General features: G+C 44.8%; 1 protein-coding gene across 1 annotated transcript in view; it reads left to right on the top strand.

The window, feature by feature from the left end:
- The window catches only part of LOC306826852 (NACHT, LRR and PYD domains-containing protein 12-like), a 236,219-nt gene extending 223,588 nt beyond the window's left edge, over positions 1-12,631 (top strand). The window contains exon 14 of the mRNA XM_079348386.1: positions 10,459-12,631. Within this exon, the coding sequence (XP_079204512.1) occupies positions 10,459-10,468 (10 nt within the window). The 3' untranslated portion in view covers positions 10,469-12,631. The remainder of the gene's footprint in view (positions 1-10,458) is intronic.
- Positions 12,632-18,065: the final 5,434 nt, after the last annotated feature.

The following is an 18,065-nucleotide window of genomic DNA, read 5'->3' as shown; positions in this document are numbered from 1 at the left end:
CGCAGGTGAGACTAACGAGACAGGTGAGGAACATCAGGGTAATCACAAAGGCGGGAAACACAAGGAACAAAGAACACAAGACCAGAACACTGAGGACAAGTACAAAGTAAAACCTGACAATGAAAAGACATGAACTAAAACAAGATATTACAAAATAAAACAGGAAACACTTAAAACAAGACTAGGAAACATTATACACCAAACTAAGAACCTGAAAACACAAGTAACAGGAAAACAAGCCTACAGACAACATAGAAGAACACAAGGATACAGGGAAACACACTAAGGACTAAAGTAAACCACACTAGGAATCATACATACACAGAACACGAGGGAAATCAAGAAAACTAAAACAAGATTAAATACAGAAACAAAACCAAACCATGACAGATTTGAGCAATGAAGTCAGAAAAGTCATTTAAAAAATCCTTATTGTACTTGGGAGGCCGATAGACCACAGCACACAGCACTGTATGAGAGCGACCCAGCTCAAATAAACTCAATTCAAAGCTGGAGGAAGAGGATGACAGCAATAGCTGCTTTCATCTCTAAACAGTCTTATTGACACTATGCCATTGTCACTATGCCTCCACCACGGCCAGATGTCCGTGGGGAGTAGAAATAGCAGCAATCATCTGACACACGTTCAGTTGTTGGGGATATTTTACTGTTAAATAATTATTAACACACCTCGTAAGAAAAGGGGCAGGAAAAACTATATTAATTATGAAAAATTAATAAGTCATTAATTATTAATTAAATCAACCTCATATCTGAATCATAAATTATGGATCAATCTATTACCTGAAAATCCCACGGACAACCTTCTGAATTTTGTGCAGAATTAAATGAAAGAAAGGTGAAATTAGGGAGGTCTGGGAGGGCATGAAAACCATCACAGGCTGCAAGAAGAAAAACAACAACACAGAAGACGGGGACCCTGAGAGACCAAACCAGCTCAACTTGTTTTTTAACAGGTTTGACAGCCCCGTCGCTGCAGCCAGTGCCTGTCCCCCCAGCACCCCTCTACACACCCCCTCCCCCCCTCTCACTCCCCCCAACACCTCCATCAGGACAAACACATTCTCCAGAGACAACCCATCCCCCCTCCCCCCCACCATCACCAGAGACCAGGTGAGCAAGGAACTGAAGAGACTCTGCCCCAGGAAGGCAGCAGGCCCGGACAAGGTGTGTCCCAGGATGCTAAAAGCCTGCTCTGCTGAGCTGGGGGAGCCACTTCAGCATGTCTTCAACATGAGCCTGCGGCTTGGGAAGGTTCCTGTGCTCTGGAAGACCTCATGCCTCACCCCGGTCCCCAAGAAGAAAAACCCCAGTGAGCCAGGCGACTTCAGACCTATCGCTCTGACGTCCCACATTATGAAGACCTTTGAACGGCTGCTGCTCCAACACCTCAGACCCCAGGTCCAACACGCACAGGATCCCCTGCAGTTTGCATACCAGGCAAAGGTGGGCGTGGACGATGCCATCCTCTAACTTCTACACAGGGCTTACTCTCATCTGGACAAAGGGAGCAGCGTGATGAGAATCATGTTCTTTGATTTCTCAAGCGCTTTCGACAACATCCATCCCCTCCTACTGAGAGACAAGCTGACTGAGATGAGGGTGGACTCGCACCTGGTGAGGTGGATCACGGACTACCTCACAGAGAGACCACAGTACGTCAGACTAAAGGACTGCACATCTGACACTGTGGTCAGCAGCACCGGAGCACCACAGGGGACCGTGCTCTCCCCCATCCTGTTCACCTTGTACACCTCTGACTTCCAGTATAACTCTGAGCTCTGCCACATGCAGAAATACTCGGACGAGACTGCGATAGTTGGTTGTGTTAGGGATGGACAGGAGGAGGAGTACAGGAGCCTGATCGAGGACTTTGTGACGTGGTGCAGTGCCAACCATCTGCAGCTAAACACCTCCAAGACCAAGGAGATGGTGGTGCACTTCCGAAGGAACAAACCACATCTAGAACCTGTTTCCATCGGGGGGGTGGACGTGGAGGTGGTCAGGACCTACGGGTATCTGGGGCTGCAGCTGGATGATAAGCTGGACTGGTCGCCTAACATGGACACTACCTGCAGGAAGGGACAGAGTCGTCTGTACTTCCTGAGAAGGCTGGGGTCCTTCAACATCTGCAAAAAGCTGCTGCAGATGTTCTACCAGTCTGTGGTGTCCAGCGTCCTCTTCTACGCAGTGGTGTGCTGGGGAGGAAGCTGCAAGAAGAGGGACGCAGCACGCCTGGACAGACTGGTGAGGAGGGCCGGCTCTGTGGTGGGTACAGAGCTGGACTCACTGGTGACAGTGGTAGAGAGGAGGTATCTGGACAAAATGCTCTCCATCATGGACAACACACACCACCCTCTGCACAGCACCTTCACCGGGCAGAGGAGCATGTTCAGTGACAGACTGCTGTCACAGTCGTGCTCCACGGACAGACTCAAGAACTTTTTTGTCCCCCTGGCCATCAGATTGTACAACACTTCACTGTCACAGCAGGGAAGAAGCACACGGTGAACCCTGGACTCATTTCTCACTTTTTTTTTCTCACTCCTCATCGGCACTGCTGACCTCAGAGTCAGCCCCCAGTTGGACACTTTAATGCATATTGACAGTCACCTTACTGAGCACTGGTCACTTTAATGATAATCACCCTAATCATATCTGGTTTCATCCTACTGTTGTGTTTAGCTACATCTGTAAGGGTTGACATGATCACTCTAACTAGGTCAAGTTTCACTCTATTGTCTTCAACACTTAATGCTAATCTGTTCCTCAATAGTTGGGTACTTTAATGGCAATCACCCTAATCACTCCTGGTTTCACCTTATTGTTTTGGACACTTAATGCTAATCACTGCTCCTTTATGTTGCTGAGCACTTTAATGGTCCAATTTGCATTCCTGCATTGACTGTTTAACGACTGTACTCACAAAGATGATAAACTGAAGCATGTTCAGTCTCTGCGGAGACAAGTGTGTATGTTTCTGGACTCACCAACTCAGACACAGGATGTGTCCTTCCGTGTTCGGCACAAGTAGTAGAGTAATGCTGAACAGGTGGGGGTTAGTACATCAGGACAGGTGGAGACAGGTACATCAGGACAGGTGGGGGCAGGTACAGCAGGACAGGTGAAGGTAGGTACATCAGGACAGGTGGGGGCAGGTACAGCAGGACAGGTGCTAAGAGACAGGCCAAGAGTTTGAGAACCCAGTAATGCAGAACACAGGGTCGGAGGCAGGAAGCAGGTGCAAAAAGAAGTTTAATGGTCAACAGGACTATGAAGATACTGAAGTTCAGGGGAGGGTCAAGGGCCGAGTTGAGCTGGTGCGTTTGAGTTTGCTGGTATGAAGAGTTGTCTGAGGAATCCAGATAGTTGCAGGAGTGGGATGGATGCAGGAGTTGAGCGCCGGGAACTGTCAACGAAGGAGAACAAGGTTAGAATGATGAGTACTGAACAATAGGAAATAGGATCTTCTGATAAGTAGCTAGAACACGACTGACTGCGTAAACAGAGTCTAAGATCTGGCAGAGTGGTGGAGTTGAAGCCCAGTATTTGTAGCAGAGTTGATTGAAGATGAAGAGCAGCTGCAGCCCAACTCCTGCACACCTGAGTCCACTCCTGCAATCAAGAACACACACTGCAGGCCAGGATTAAGCAGTGGTCATGACAGGTACAGCAGGACAGGTGAAGGTTGTGGGAAATTACCGAGACTTCCTGGAGCCACCAAATGAACGAAGGTGTCAGAGAGCCACAGGAGGGCATCCCCTCTCAGACAGCCTCATACGAATGTAAATGTTATTTCATTATCACAGAGTCACTGTCTCCAGACGGACAGGATACAGTAAACTTCAAACAACCATTGTAATGTAAAGAACACCATTTGTTAACTGTAAGGTCACCTCCCCCTATCTCTCTGTATTGCATAAAAGGACTTGTAATGTAAAGGTTCGAGAGAAGATGCCCTGCCCTCTTCTCTGTGCTGCACGTATTAAACAGAGATCTGATTCAAGCGCCGCAGTGAAGTTCTTCTGAGAATTAGCAACTCTCCACCTCGCAAAGGAGAATTTCCGCGACAAGGTAGATACATCAGGACAGGTGGGGGCAGGTACAGCAGGACAGGTGAAGGTAGGCACAGCAGGACAGGTGAAGGTAGGTACAGCAGGACAGGTGAAGGTAGGTACATCAGGACAGGGTGAGACTGGTGATAATGAGCACGAGGTGCAGACTGGTGCTGAGCTGCCGACAGAGCTGCTACAGGCTGCAACAGACAACAGTCAGGTGGCAGAAATGGACTCAGATGATGAGGTTGACTCTGATAGTGTGTCTGTAGCAGACAGTGTGTCTCAGAGTGCGGACCTGTACTCTCTTAAAAAGGTAAATGAGTATTTGGATGAATCCTTTGGCAAGTGAGTGGACATCAGTGAATATTTCCCTGCTGTATGGATCTTCTTTCTGTTGGTCTGCTGTAGCCCGGTTGCTGCCCTGGAAGGCTGGGCGGCTCGGCTACGATAAACAGTTGTTTTTAATGAGGACCCCTTCATAAAGTTTTAATGGATTAACACCTTTTTACAGTTCCGTCATCGATGCCTGGAGGACTCTGAGCTTCACACGTCCACCTGACCCCAGGCCTGGGATGTGGCTGTTTGAAGAACCTTTGTTTTATAATGATTTCGGTGTGACACCATTTTCCCCTCAGCCGCCCTAAAAACAGCTTTCGTTGAGGCAGGTGTAGTGAAGCTGGGCCATCTTACCAGGACAACAATTGAGAGTCTGGCTGAAGTGACGGGTTTAAGATCAACAAGAGTGCTGCAAAACCTGGTGAACAGAGTGTGGAAATCTCTGTCTGCACCACTTCAAAAATTTGCACAGAGCCAAAGTTTGGCTGAACAGTGGAGCAAAGGACTGGAGTACGGTTTCCCCTCCTTGAGCGTTAGTCCTGAGGTGGGGGAATGGAGAGAGGCCTCATTCTGAACTTAAAGACCCCAGCTCTGGGAACCTTCAGCTCCTGTACAGGCAAACAGCTGTACTCCAGCTGTGTGAAGGTGCTGAACTTTTCTTTTATTTCAGGAGTCAGAGAGTCGAGGTGGATGGACGTTTTGGGCTCAGGCTTTTCCCCTAGTGGCAGCTGGCGGGTCCTGTATAAGCCTCCTGTGGAGAAACGGATGGCTGTTATCCAATGGAGGATAATACATGGAGTGATAGCTACGAACAGACACAGAGCTCACTTTGACTCAAGCACTGGGGAGGGTTGTCCTTTTTGTTCTTTCCCAGAGACCTTGGACCACCTGGTCGTGTACTGTCTCCGTTTGGTTGAGGTTTTTAAAATGCTGCAGGAGTGGGTGGAGGGTTTGGGGGAGGTTTTCTCTGTTCCCCTCTTTATTTTCGGGCCAAAATACACTCCTAGAGAAGACAGACTTTGGTTTTAATCAATTTTATTTTTGCATCTGCCAAACTGACGATCTGGAAGAGCAGAAAAAACAAACTGTTGGGAAAAAGGCTGGACTGACCCAGTACGCTGTCTGAGGGGTTTAGTGGCGGCCCGTCTGAGGGTAGAGCACATGTTTTATAAACTGACCAACAACCTGGATGGTTTTAAAGCTGTGTGGACTGTCAAGCAGGTTTTGTGTTCACTGGGGGAAGATGGCTCTCTGGCTTCTCTGGTCTTCTTCTTGAGGACAGCTCGGACTTCCCGCCTTACCCATGGTTTGTTATGAGGGAAACAGCGGACAGTCTTGACAGGGGTGACCACGTCCACGCAAAAGTTCAAGTAATCCATCAGACAGTGTGTCATCCCCTCTATATCCTCACCATGCGGATCCATCAGCACCTCCCAGGCTGTGGTGTTATAACAGTCTCTGAGGGCACTTTCCACCTCTGGGGACCACCTCCTGATGGATCGAGTTGTAACCGGCAGCTTTTGGACCAGGGGGGTGTAAGATGGCTGTAGGTGAACCAGATTGTGATCAGACTTTAATAATGGGGGGAGGGGAGTCGCTCTGTATGCATCCTTCACATTAACATACAGGAGATCTGTTGTCCTGATGACAGTCCACAACTTGATTAAAAACAGTCAAACTTGAGTCCAGAGTTGCATGGTTAAAATCCCCGTAAATGATCATGAGTGCCTCAGGGTGCTGTGTCTGCAGCCGAGAAGTGACAGAGTGGATTTTCTCACATGCAGTGGCTGCGTCTGCTCTCGGAGGAATGTAAACACAAATGTTGATCACATGACTGAACTCCCTCGGCAGATAGTGAGGCTGCAGGCTAACAGCTAGCTGCTCGATGTCCCAGCAACATGAGACTGTTTTTACGGAGATATGTCCTGGGTTACACCAGCGATTGTTAACATACATGATGAGTCCTCCACCTTTACTTTTCCCGCTCGCTTTCGGGTCTCTGTCGGCTCTCACAGCAGTGAATCCCAACAAATTCATGTTAGCATCCGGTACTAGGTGCTTTAGCCATGTCTCTGTGAAGATGAACAAGCTGCTCTCACGGTAGGTCCGCTGGTTGTTCAGTGCAGACGGCTCGACGATCTTGTTCGGCAGCGAGTTCACATTCTCCATGATGGAGGGAATCAATGGCTTGTAGCACCTCCGTTTCTCCGCTGTCTCGGCTTTTAGCTTAGCTCCGGCCTTGCAGCCCCTGGGTCTCCTCCTCAACTCCTCTGGGATGGGGTGTCATATCCCAGCTTGTCCCTTTGTTCTTCGAGCCAGCAGTTTATATATCTATATATTCGGACTATATTAACTTCTGTGTGGATTACACCGTACCCACCAAGACTGTACGACACGGGACTGTGTTTCTGACCTGGTTATCTGTAGTACAGGGGCCCCACAAGGGAACCCCATCTGGGCTTCCTTCCTTTTCACCCTGTACACTGCAGACTTCTCCCACAACACGACCAAGTGTCACCTGCATAAGTTCTCTGATGACTCTGCCATCATCAGCCTCATCATCAATGGGCACGAGGGGGAGTACAGAGAACTCATCCTGGACTTTGTAGACTAGTGTCAGTGGATCTGCCTCCAGATCAATGTGGGTAAAACCAAAGAGCTGGTGGTGAACTTTTGCAGACACAGACCCACCTCCCCTACACCGGTGAACATCCAGGGAAAGGACATTGAGATAGTGGACTCTGATAAGTACCTGGGTGTTCACCTGAACAATAAGCTGGACTGGACTGATAACACACACGCTCTCTATAAGAAAGGCCAGAACAGACTTCACCTGCTGCTCAGGTCCTTCAGAGTGCAGGGAGCTCTCCTGAGGCAGGTTCTTCCTTCCTGCTGCAGTCAGACTGTTTAACCAAGCCTGCTCCCAGTAGATCACAAAACACATACCAGACAATTCATTCTTACCTCTTGTGCAATAATAATGTTATGTCAGCTATTTGTATTTGTTATTTGATTTGCATTGCAATAATTTGTCGAACAAATTGTGCAATATCATGTGTGCATGATAGTGATCATACAGTTTATACAGACTTACATTTTGAAGTACCTGGCTCTTTTAACTATTTTTTAATGCATATTTTAATTTAGCTTATTATATTTTATTCTTCATTAGTTCACCTCATAATTGACTATAATAACTTGTGTTTCTTTTCTTTTCTGAACTCTGAATCTTTAAAGTTGTCAGTAGAACAGCTGCAGTTCTAACCATCACAGACAGAGCAGCATGGACACACTAAACATTTATATGAAGATATTAATCATTTAACATCTTAAAAACACAACTATAAGGCTCTACTGCTTTTTCAGTCTCTGTTAAAGGATGAATCGAATCATGAAACATGGGACATGATGGAAAACTATCCATTGTGCCAGTTGTTGGGGTTTTCAGGAGCGAATACCTGACCAACAATTAGGTTGGGTTTTATAATGTAACATCTAGCTGTCAAATTAACATTAATAATTAACTTTATTTAATTATTAATATAAATCAATTATTAAACTCAATTTAATAAACCTTGGAGCACCACTGTGAGAACACAGACAAACCAAATATTACAAATATCAGTCTCAAAATTACTTAATTAAATACCAATATCATTAATAATTAATAATCTGTATTTGATTGAAGGTGTGAAATCCAAACACAAAGCCCTTTCACCCAGCTTAAGTCACAATGTGAATACACAGCAATCACAAACAAAGAAACAAATTAATCAATGACAGCCAATCAAGCAAATCACTATTATAAACTAAACTACAGGTAACAAGGTATATCAAACAAGCATCGTGTGTGTGTGTGTGTGTGTGCGTGTGTGTGTGTGTGAGAGAAAGAGAGAGAGAGAGAGAGAGATCAAAATGGCCGCACGATCACCTGTGTTCACGTAATGGCGACTATTCAGCCTAGAGTTCCTAGACTGCTGTGTTACCTAGCGGGATCTAGCTAACCCTATCTCTAACTGAACAATGTGTGTGCACGTATGAACAGGTATACATTCGCGTGTGTAGGTGGACGTGTGTTAGTAGAGGAAAGAGAGAACATATAAAGAAAAAAAGCAGCGTGTCCCAGGAGTCTGGGTCACGCTCCAAATCTCACGTACAACTCGAGTTCTAACTCCACTATCAGAGTCCAATGGCCAAATTCCCGCCAGACAGCGTTACATTGGTCACCCTGATCGTGAAGCTATTAGTCGGTTATAGCGCTACCGTTCACAAATAAACACAAAATGGGGACACAGCGGCCCAAAATAGGGAATTAATTGAGAGTTTAACCTCTGGACGCGGCGGTCCGGGACAAAGTAAACAGAAGTTTCCCAGAGAAACTCTGGACGCCACGGCCCGTTAACAAAACAGATACATCACCGTTTTAAAACGATAACTCAGTTATTACACACTTTCTAAATTAAATGCCCAGACCAAGAACTAAGCCTCACTTGTGACCATTCGTCCTTGGTTGATGAGACTAAACGAATCCGCAGATGGAGCGGTCTTCAACCGTCTTCCGTGCAGTCCAATGGTGAGGTAAAAGAATGGCGGCAAGTCCCAGAGGGTGAGCGAAGCCGAGGTATCCTCCGTCAAGCAAGGTGATCTCCGTGTATATCCCGTCTTTGCAGGACTAAACAAAACGTAATCTGTTGCGATTACTAAATACCGTTTCAATTCGGTAGTAAAAGACGCTCTACGTGGAGAGGCGTTCATGTAACTGATCTGAGCTCGGAATTCTGAGGATCGGTCTTCTACTAGGCCTAAGGTTCCCAGCGCGCCAAAACTTTCAAACAAAGAGAAGCGTGCTGTGAAACAGGAAGCAGAGGGGTATCTCCAGACGTCTGTGGACGACGTGTGAAAGAGAAAGAACAAGAGGAGACAACCGGTTTTATCCCTCCCAAACTTCACACCTATGTGTTCGGTGTGGCAAAGCATTCTGGGAGTACCTGCAAGGCATGCTGGGATTAAGAGTCTTTTGTCATAGTTCTCCAAAAGGACACAGCCTGAACTTTGTCATCCTGTCTGGACCCAACACAGTAGTCCAGGCCCCAGCCCATATTTGTTACAATAAACAACCGATGTCCCCCCTCCCGTACATATATAATAACCCCAAACAAGATTTAGACGCCCTAAGATTTACTCCCTTTTGATGAACCAATAATCTTTATTTTGGTAACTTGTGAGGTATTTTGTGATATCGGATGGAAGGATCGATACTGGATTCATTCCCAGGGTAAATTCAGGAGTATCCTGTAGCTCACACAGAGAAGTTCAAACATTGATTAAACAGTGAAGAAGAAGATGTTCATTTTAAAAACAGGACTCCAAACAGAGTCAGGAAAAATCAAAAACTGCAGTGACGAAATGAACAGATCATTGAAACAGTAAAAGTCTCTTCAGTCCTAAATAGTTGTTATTGCACCAATCCCCAGGTGAGAGAGAGTTAAGGAGAAAGAGGAGGAAAGGCAGGCAGTGATGGTTTACCCACAGATCCAGTCCTGAGCTGCTACCGTTGGCCTGTGTGTTTTAAAGCCTAATGTGGGGACAAAGGATCTCCTGAACCTCTCAGTCCTGCAGGCCAGTGAAATGAACCGTCCACTGCAGCTTCTTCTCTGGCCTGCCATGATGTCGAGGAGAGGATGGCTAACATTGTCCAATATAATCTGTCCTCTCCTCCACACGTCTCTACACCGCCGTCCTCAGTGAGTCCAGACGCCTAAAACAGAGCCAGCCTTTTTTATCAACTTGTCAAGCTGCTTATCAGGAACTTTGATTTTGTCCCGGATGCAGGGATTACAAAGACCTGATCTTCATGTAGAGAGATGTGTTGAAACTTCAGTCCTTGGATGAACATTGTTAGCAGAAATTCAGACACAGTCACTCCCTCACAGTAACACGACTGCACCACAGTGATTGATCAACAAGCCTAACTCTCTCCTCTCAGTGATTTATTAATCAGTGTAGAACATGATTTCTATCATCTCTCTTCTTCTCTCATTAGATGGAGATGATCTCTGTCATAACGTGAGTGATCAGGACGCTGGAGGTGCAGAGAGGAGCAGCTGATGATCCAAAGAGGACGAACCTCCACCATCTTGTGCGTGGAGACGCTCTGCAAGCTGAGGAGAGCTTCACCCATCAGGGACTGACAGAGGAATCACATCAAAGTTCATTTCAGTGATATTTCTAATGAGTTTGTTCTCCACACATTACAGGAGTGGAAGGTCAAACATGAAACAGCTGGTAGAAATGTTAAGAGATCAAAAGCTACCAAGACATGCTATTTTATTTTGATTCTATTTCTTACTAAAAGTAGAAACCAGAACTTGATCATCTGTAACATGTATAAAAATCATCTTCTCTTTATATCCTCTTTAAACATACAGTATGTAAAATATGCAGCTAGAGGGCTCTCAATCAAAACAATACTCTGTGTTGAATCAGTACGAACGGGCAGAAATGTCCTTTCACACTAATTATCAACACACTGCGTGTTGGTTCAAGGATTTGTGTTTGACTCTGATCGTTAAAAAACGTTGTTTATACGTTTCTCTTCTGGTCGACATCCTGCATCAACTCCATCACGTGTCAGGTCTGGGGCAGAAACACAGGGAGAAGGACCCAATTGCAGAAAACAAAAATTATTTATTTTAACTAAAAAGGCAAAAAAACCCAACAACAACTTACTAGTCAATACGAAAATCCCAAATCCACGAAGAGAAACACAAAGTAAATCCAGGGAGCAGGGAGATGAAATGACAGGCTCAGAACACACATGACCACACAACTACAAAAGACAATGAACCGACAAGAGACTGAGGGAAAACACAGAGACTAAATAAACATGGGGTAATCAGACGCAGGGCGAGACTAATAAGACAGGTGAGGACAATCAGGGTAATCAAGACAGGAGGGAAACAGAGAACACAAGACCAGATCACTGAGGACAAGTACAAAGTAAAACCTGACACTGAAAACACAACCTAAACCAGATAATTCAAAATAAAACAGGAAACACTGAAGACTAGACTAAGAAACATGAATCACCAAACTAAGAACCTCAAAACACAAGTAACACAGGAAACAAGCTTACATACAAGGATACAAGGATACACACTAAAGACTAAAGTAAACCACACTAGGAATCATACATACACACAACACGAGGGAAAGAATGAAAACTAAAACAAGATGAAATACAGAAACAAAACCAAACCATGACAACACGTTAAGATCAATGGTCGCTCGATGAGTCAGGTTTCTGAGGTCACATATCCAGGTCTGCTGCTGGATTCTTGTCTGACAGTCCACTTATAGTCTGAGGAATAATCCTGGTTTCACTATTGAGGATCAAATTCACAACATTACAACCACAGGGATTAAAGTTCTCCGTCACTACGATGGATTTCTGTCAATTTCACGATTATAATATTTTTAGTGAAAATCAATCAGACACAAAAAGTCGAGCAGAATGAGGATTAGTGACCTTCAAGTGCAAACTGTTGTTTTTAATGTGCTGCATTTATCTGGATGGTGTAACATAAGTTTCACGTTTGAGTGTCATTTTAAATGTACAGTCAGAACTTTTATGTGCTATGTGAAGTCTGCTCGGTGTATAGGAGGCTTTTATTGTGGTAGCTAACATCAGCGTGCACCGCCCGTCATGTCCGGACTTGTTTTTAGGCTTCAGTGTGCAACTTTATTTACCCGACCAAAGTGAAATACTGGAGAATGATAATCAGTAACATGACAGAGTTTACTGTCAGTCCAGTTTGATGACCTGCAGGCCGATCAAACAGTCTCTGAGTGCTCCGCTACCAGACACGCTGTGAGAGTTAAAATATATATTATATAAATGGATTTATAGTAATAAGGGTGATTAAATATTTTATTTTAAATGTTTGTGCTTATCTACCACATTCTTATTTGAATTTGTCATTTATTAAAAAAGGGAAACAGTAAAATCCATGAAAATATAGAAACATATTTGATTTAAGGATTAAAATAGTCATACTTTTACATAATTGAACATTTTAAAAGGTTAGTTTAAATATATTGTGTAGGTATATACACACAGTCATATTTTCTTTATTACTGTATTTTAGCTGTTACAGTGTTTTCACTCATAAAGGAATGTAAAGGAGCTTCTTTAAATAAAAGTCTGTGAAACAGTTTGACCATCTTTAACAGCATGGAGGAAACTACACCATACATACATGTATAAAATCACATGAGCTTGTTCATTTCTTTTCTCCTCTTCTGACTCCTCAAAGCTCTTTAACACCGACACACTGATGGTAGAGGCTGCTGCAGAGTAAAGAGTCCTTGAAAGTGCAGCTAACTCTCAGCTGTCACCTCTCAACTTCTGTTAAGAGTGGTCGGATAGACAACGCACACCCTGATACTTTATTGATCCTGAGGGAAATTCAAGCGTTTCTTCAGTACAGCATTTCTTTGTGTGGTGTGGTTGAAAATTTGTTTGCCCTTCCACTCTTTTCCCCCGAATCTTACACCTGTCCCCAATTAAAGGCCCGGGCCACACCTTCTCATGACATCGCTTACCCCCGATGCCAGTTAGCCATGCCCACTCATAATGACAACCATGACAAGTACATTGAAAAAATAACAAATGGGAGCGAATAGATAAATGGCTTCAACAACTTCATCTTCATGATCACTTTTTCTCAGTGAACATCTGAACAATAACAAACTATTCATCACTAACTGCTGGTCACACATTTGGAGGGAACTCGGACTGCAGCAGCTGCTTCTTTATGGTGAAAGGAGTGAGCTGAGGTGGTTTGGGCATCTCAAAAGGATGTCTCCTCTTCTGAATAGGTGTTTTGGGGCACCCCCTACCGGGAGACCCTGAGCAGACCCAGAGTTCACTTTTGGCATCATATATCCTGTCTGGCCTGGGAACACCTTGAGAATCTCCCTGGAAGAGCTGGAAATGAGCTGGAAAATGTTGCTGTGTTTACCTGCTTCGACTGCTGCCACCGCCACCTGACCTTGGATAAGAGGAAGGAAACGTGTTGATGGATGGATGCTAGCTACAGCGGAAAACCCTAACAGTCAGCCTTCACTTCCAGAGACTGTGTCTTTGAGCATCAGCTGTGGCTGGGTTCACAGATTGTACACCACCTGATGACCTCGTCATCAAAATGTTATTTTTTTTGTTAAATGGCCACTTTTTATATAATGCATGACTACATCTCAGGTTTTAGAAAACAAGACAGTTAAGAATCAATTGAGTGGATTTTTTTGCAGTACAGAGCCAAGAAACAAACAAACAAACACAGGAGAGTCCAACAATTACCACTTGTTGTATGAGCTTCTGTCCTGTTCGATGTCATTCATCAGTTCCACTCCTTAACCCTCATCATCTCCACACAGTAAAAACTCAGAGCACTCACCTGGTGTCAGCAAAATCCTGTGAAAGAGCCTGTTGCTCTTAGTTTCACTAGAGCTTTGAGTCAGAGTCCTCTGCTGTGACTTCCCTCTTTGTGATGTTGATATGTGTTTTCCGATGATCTTCCCTGAAGATAATCCTCCCAGTGCTGCTGCGTGACTCCTGGTTGTTTTTCAGAGTGTGACATAGAAAGGATCCTCTCCTTTACAGAAAACTTCATCCCCAGCAGCCAGTGGCTGAATGAATGTTTGACGGTGTTTACACTGGTTCTGATAATGAAGCCATTACCTGGTTATATCGCTACTGTTCACAAAGAAACACACATGAGACGCAACAGACCAAATAAAAAAATAGGTTATAGGTTTTACTCTCAAAAAAACCTAAGTCAGATAACAAAGCGCAGATATTATCAGTCTGACAATAATAACGTTATTAAACACCCTCTCTAAAGCTGCCCTGACCTAATTAAGCCCCAGGATCGAGGATCGGTGTGTTCTTCGTCTAACGAGATGATTTCCGTGGTTGTCCTGATCTTTGTAGGACGGAACGAGACGTAATCTTCCCAGTCAACTGGGGACAACTGCTTTTATTCACTACAACTATGTGTTAGGTGTTGCAGAGCATTCTGGGAGTACCTGCAAGGCATGCTGGGATTAAGAGTCTGTTGTCATGGACACAGACCTGAGTTTTATCTGGCATTCTGGCTGGACCCTACACGCGAGACACCCGAGCCCTTTAAGAGAGGGAACGTGGTCAGACACAGCTAAAAAAAACTACAAGTGAAATTTACCCGCACAATCAATTCTTTCTCTTGGAAACCAAAAAATTGACATTTGACTCGAGAAGACAAAAGACAAGACCGAGGAGAGACGTGGATTCTCTCCACCTCTGTCTCGGACAGCAGGAAGGAGGCGATCTCCCGTGTTTGGCTCAGACAGCATCACACACCGGGGGACATCAAATGTGGCATTTAAACACCGTATGAGTTTCAACATTCAAAGAGTAACAGCTAACATTCAGGAGAATACTGTGCTATCTGTGAAGGCCCTGACACACCAAGGCGGCGATGGTCATTCCAAAAAGGACAAACAGGAAGAGGACGATGAAGACTGCACGTAAATGAACCGTTATTGTGATACGACGTGATTATTGTTATTATTTAATGTTTAAATTGTACAAAGAGAGCCCAGTCTACCAAAGTTAAATTCCTTGTGTGAAACATACCTGGCCAATAAAACTTCTGATTCTGATCCTGATAAAAAGTTGAAAATGGTGCTGGCGTTGACTGCCCCCTTTTATTAGTGGAACAGGAACAGAAGAGGTGCTTCTCATGCACCGGCTCTCCTGTTTCACTTAGCTGAACAGCCAATCAGAGAGAGTCCTACCACCGACGCTGATTCAACATTTGGAACCGGCCAATAAAAGACCAACTGGGTAGCAATGGAGCTGGAGACAACACAAAGACTAGGGCAGCGAGCGCTCAGTGACGGGCGGCAGTCTCCTTGGTGTGTCCGGGCCTTATGACAAGAAAACAAAGTACGAAGCAGAAAGAAAGTTAAAGTCCTCAAACAGAACTATCACATATAGAAATAGTATTTACTAATCCAGTTAGAACAGATAATCTGATCATCACGTGGTCTAAATATATACAGGATTATTACAAACACTGTACCAATATTCTGTGAACATTCATTCAGACAGCTCTTACTGAATTGGAGTATTTGAGGTCGTATTAATCAGGTGATTCAGTCACACTGGATCAGGATTTAAAGCAGAAATTAAATTCATTCACTTGAGTTATAAATAAACACATGTTGCTTTGGAGCAATGTGAGATCTGTGTGTTTTTCACAACTCCTTTGACGATCCCCGGACATCAGCGTGGGGGCTATCGTGCCTCCTCGCTTCTCACCTCGTCTCATCTCCTCGCCTCTCATCTCCTTTTCTCGCCTCCTCTCCTCTCCTCTCCCCTCGCCTCCTCTCCTCCTTCAATCAGATATGAGGTTCGGCTGCATCTATAGAAATCAAATCAAACTAAAGCTGCAACTGTGACTCTGAAAGTGAAGTGTTTGTTTGTTTCAGTGCAGGAGGCTCGAACCTTACATCTCTCCTCTCCTCGCTTCCTCTCCTTGCTTCCTCTCCTCTCCAGCATGTCTTCCTGCTCCTCTGTAGCTTCGGTCTGTGCTGCAGTGTCGGCCGACACGTTCTCATACAGGACGTCTAACTGAGGGTAGATGATTGGATCAGAAATAGAAAGTCAGTCAGAGCTCTCTCTCACCTCGATCACCTCTGCAGGTTCGTCTGGTTCAGTGATGGAGTTCACACTTTCCTTCCACCTGGGTCAAATCATGAAACAATGAATCCACATTGAACAAGATGGCAGTCATAAAGAACAGAATGAATGTTGATGGTGGCTGGTTTGTGTAGAGTATTCGCGTCCTGCCTTGCTAATAAGTCTTTGATTTTGTCAATGTTTACTTTTTTACCGGTCTCATCCTGCACAGCTCTGTGTAATCTATTTACTCCTCCAAAACTCCCCGGATGAGAGGGGTTGTAATACACTTTTTTCATGACACGATTGTCTGACATGTTTGCCTCACAGTCTCTCCAAAGTTTATGAAAAAAACAACAAACACATTTAGCATTTTATGTTTTTTATTTATTCACAAAATTCACAAATTCTCCATTTTAGCTACAATAAAATGTAAGAGTAAAAAAGCACAATCTGTGAAAATCTACATATTCAAGTACTAAAACAACAATTCTTCATGTTTAGCTATAATAAAATGTAAGAGTAAAAAACTATCATTCAGATTGAATGGTAAGCAGAGCTTTCCTCAGTACAGAAGTCTCAAAGGTGTCTCTGAGAAGATCATGCATCTTCCACAATTTTAACATTATCATCTCTAAACAGAGCAGTTTGTTTGGTTTTTGACAACTTTAATTATCACAGTGACTAATTGATCAACAATCATGCGCTCTTGAACACAGGTCAGCATTCTTTGAGGAAGATTCCCCATGTTACTTTTTTTTTTTTTTACTTGTTTTCAATAATAATAAAAATGTTCAATCATGAGCATACAACCTGCAGAGGATTAGATTTCTGAAACTACATCGTAGATTGTCGGCAGTTTGTTTTCCCATACCCTGAAAGCATCCTTCAACATAGACTGTTTGGCTCTATCGTCTCCTTCATCAGTCTTTTGTTCACATTTTCAAAATGTGACATGTAAAAGTAGTCAGGCTCGTCATCCAGACACAGATGTTGACGCTGGCGAGGGTGACTCACCACGCAGCCGTTGCAAATCTCCTGACGATACAGCCTCAGTACGTGGTCCAACACGTACACAACCACGGCCTTCACTGTGTTCAGGAGAATGGAGGACAGATGGCCGTCTGGTTCTTCATTCTCTTTATGTCCACCATTGTTCTCTGCATCATTGTTCTCTTGTTGTTTTGGAGATAGGGGGGTGTTGGAGGCGCCTCAGAATATGCTGGAGGTGAAGCCGGTTTGGGTGATGGTACAGCGTTGCTCTCTTCCTGATCCTCGCGATCTATAAAAAATCTCATCACGTTCTTGCGACATTTTGGATGAAGAGGACTACTAGCCCTTCATCACAGTGAAGTTCTACGGTTAACTTTAACCGCAGGGATGATCGGTCTTTGCTTCGGGGAAGGTGTCCTCTCAGGGTCCGTGTCAGGCGGTGATGGTGGTGGCGTTGTTGGTGATGGTGGTGGTGACGATGACGGCGATGGCGTCGGTGAAATCGGGGTTGAAGGACAGGTCGGTGAATGTGTCAAGTCCATGGTCTTGAAGTAGGCGGTAGCAAAAAAAAGTGGTTTGCAGAAGCAAATTCTTGTGTCTTTTTAAACAGTCTGAAAGTGAAGTCGCCGGCCGGGCCGCCGAGGGAAGCTCAGGCGTCGGCCGGATCACAGAGGGGATGTAGTCAGGCGTCGGATGGAGGTAGGGCAGGAGGTTTGCATCGGCAGGGTGCGGGTTCGGGTCTGCCAGTGGATTAGCTCAAACAGGTGGGGGGGGGGGGGTCTGCAGCTGTAAATGAGAAGGGTGGGCGGAGAATGAGAAGGGTGGACGTCGATGCTGCAGAGTTGAAAGAAGGCGGTTCTAGTGACGTGTTTCATGTGTTTGTGGAATGAGAGGGTTTAGTCGAAGATGCCACAGAGTTTACGGATGTGGGG

This window comes from Symphodus melops, assembly GCF_947650265.1.
Source record: "Symphodus melops genome assembly, chromosome: 7".
NCBI lineage: Eukaryota > Metazoa > Chordata > Actinopteri > Labriformes > Labridae > Symphodus > Symphodus melops.
The sequence above is the reverse complement of the archived record's forward strand: the minus strand, read 5'-3'. Positions and strand labels throughout refer to the sequence as shown.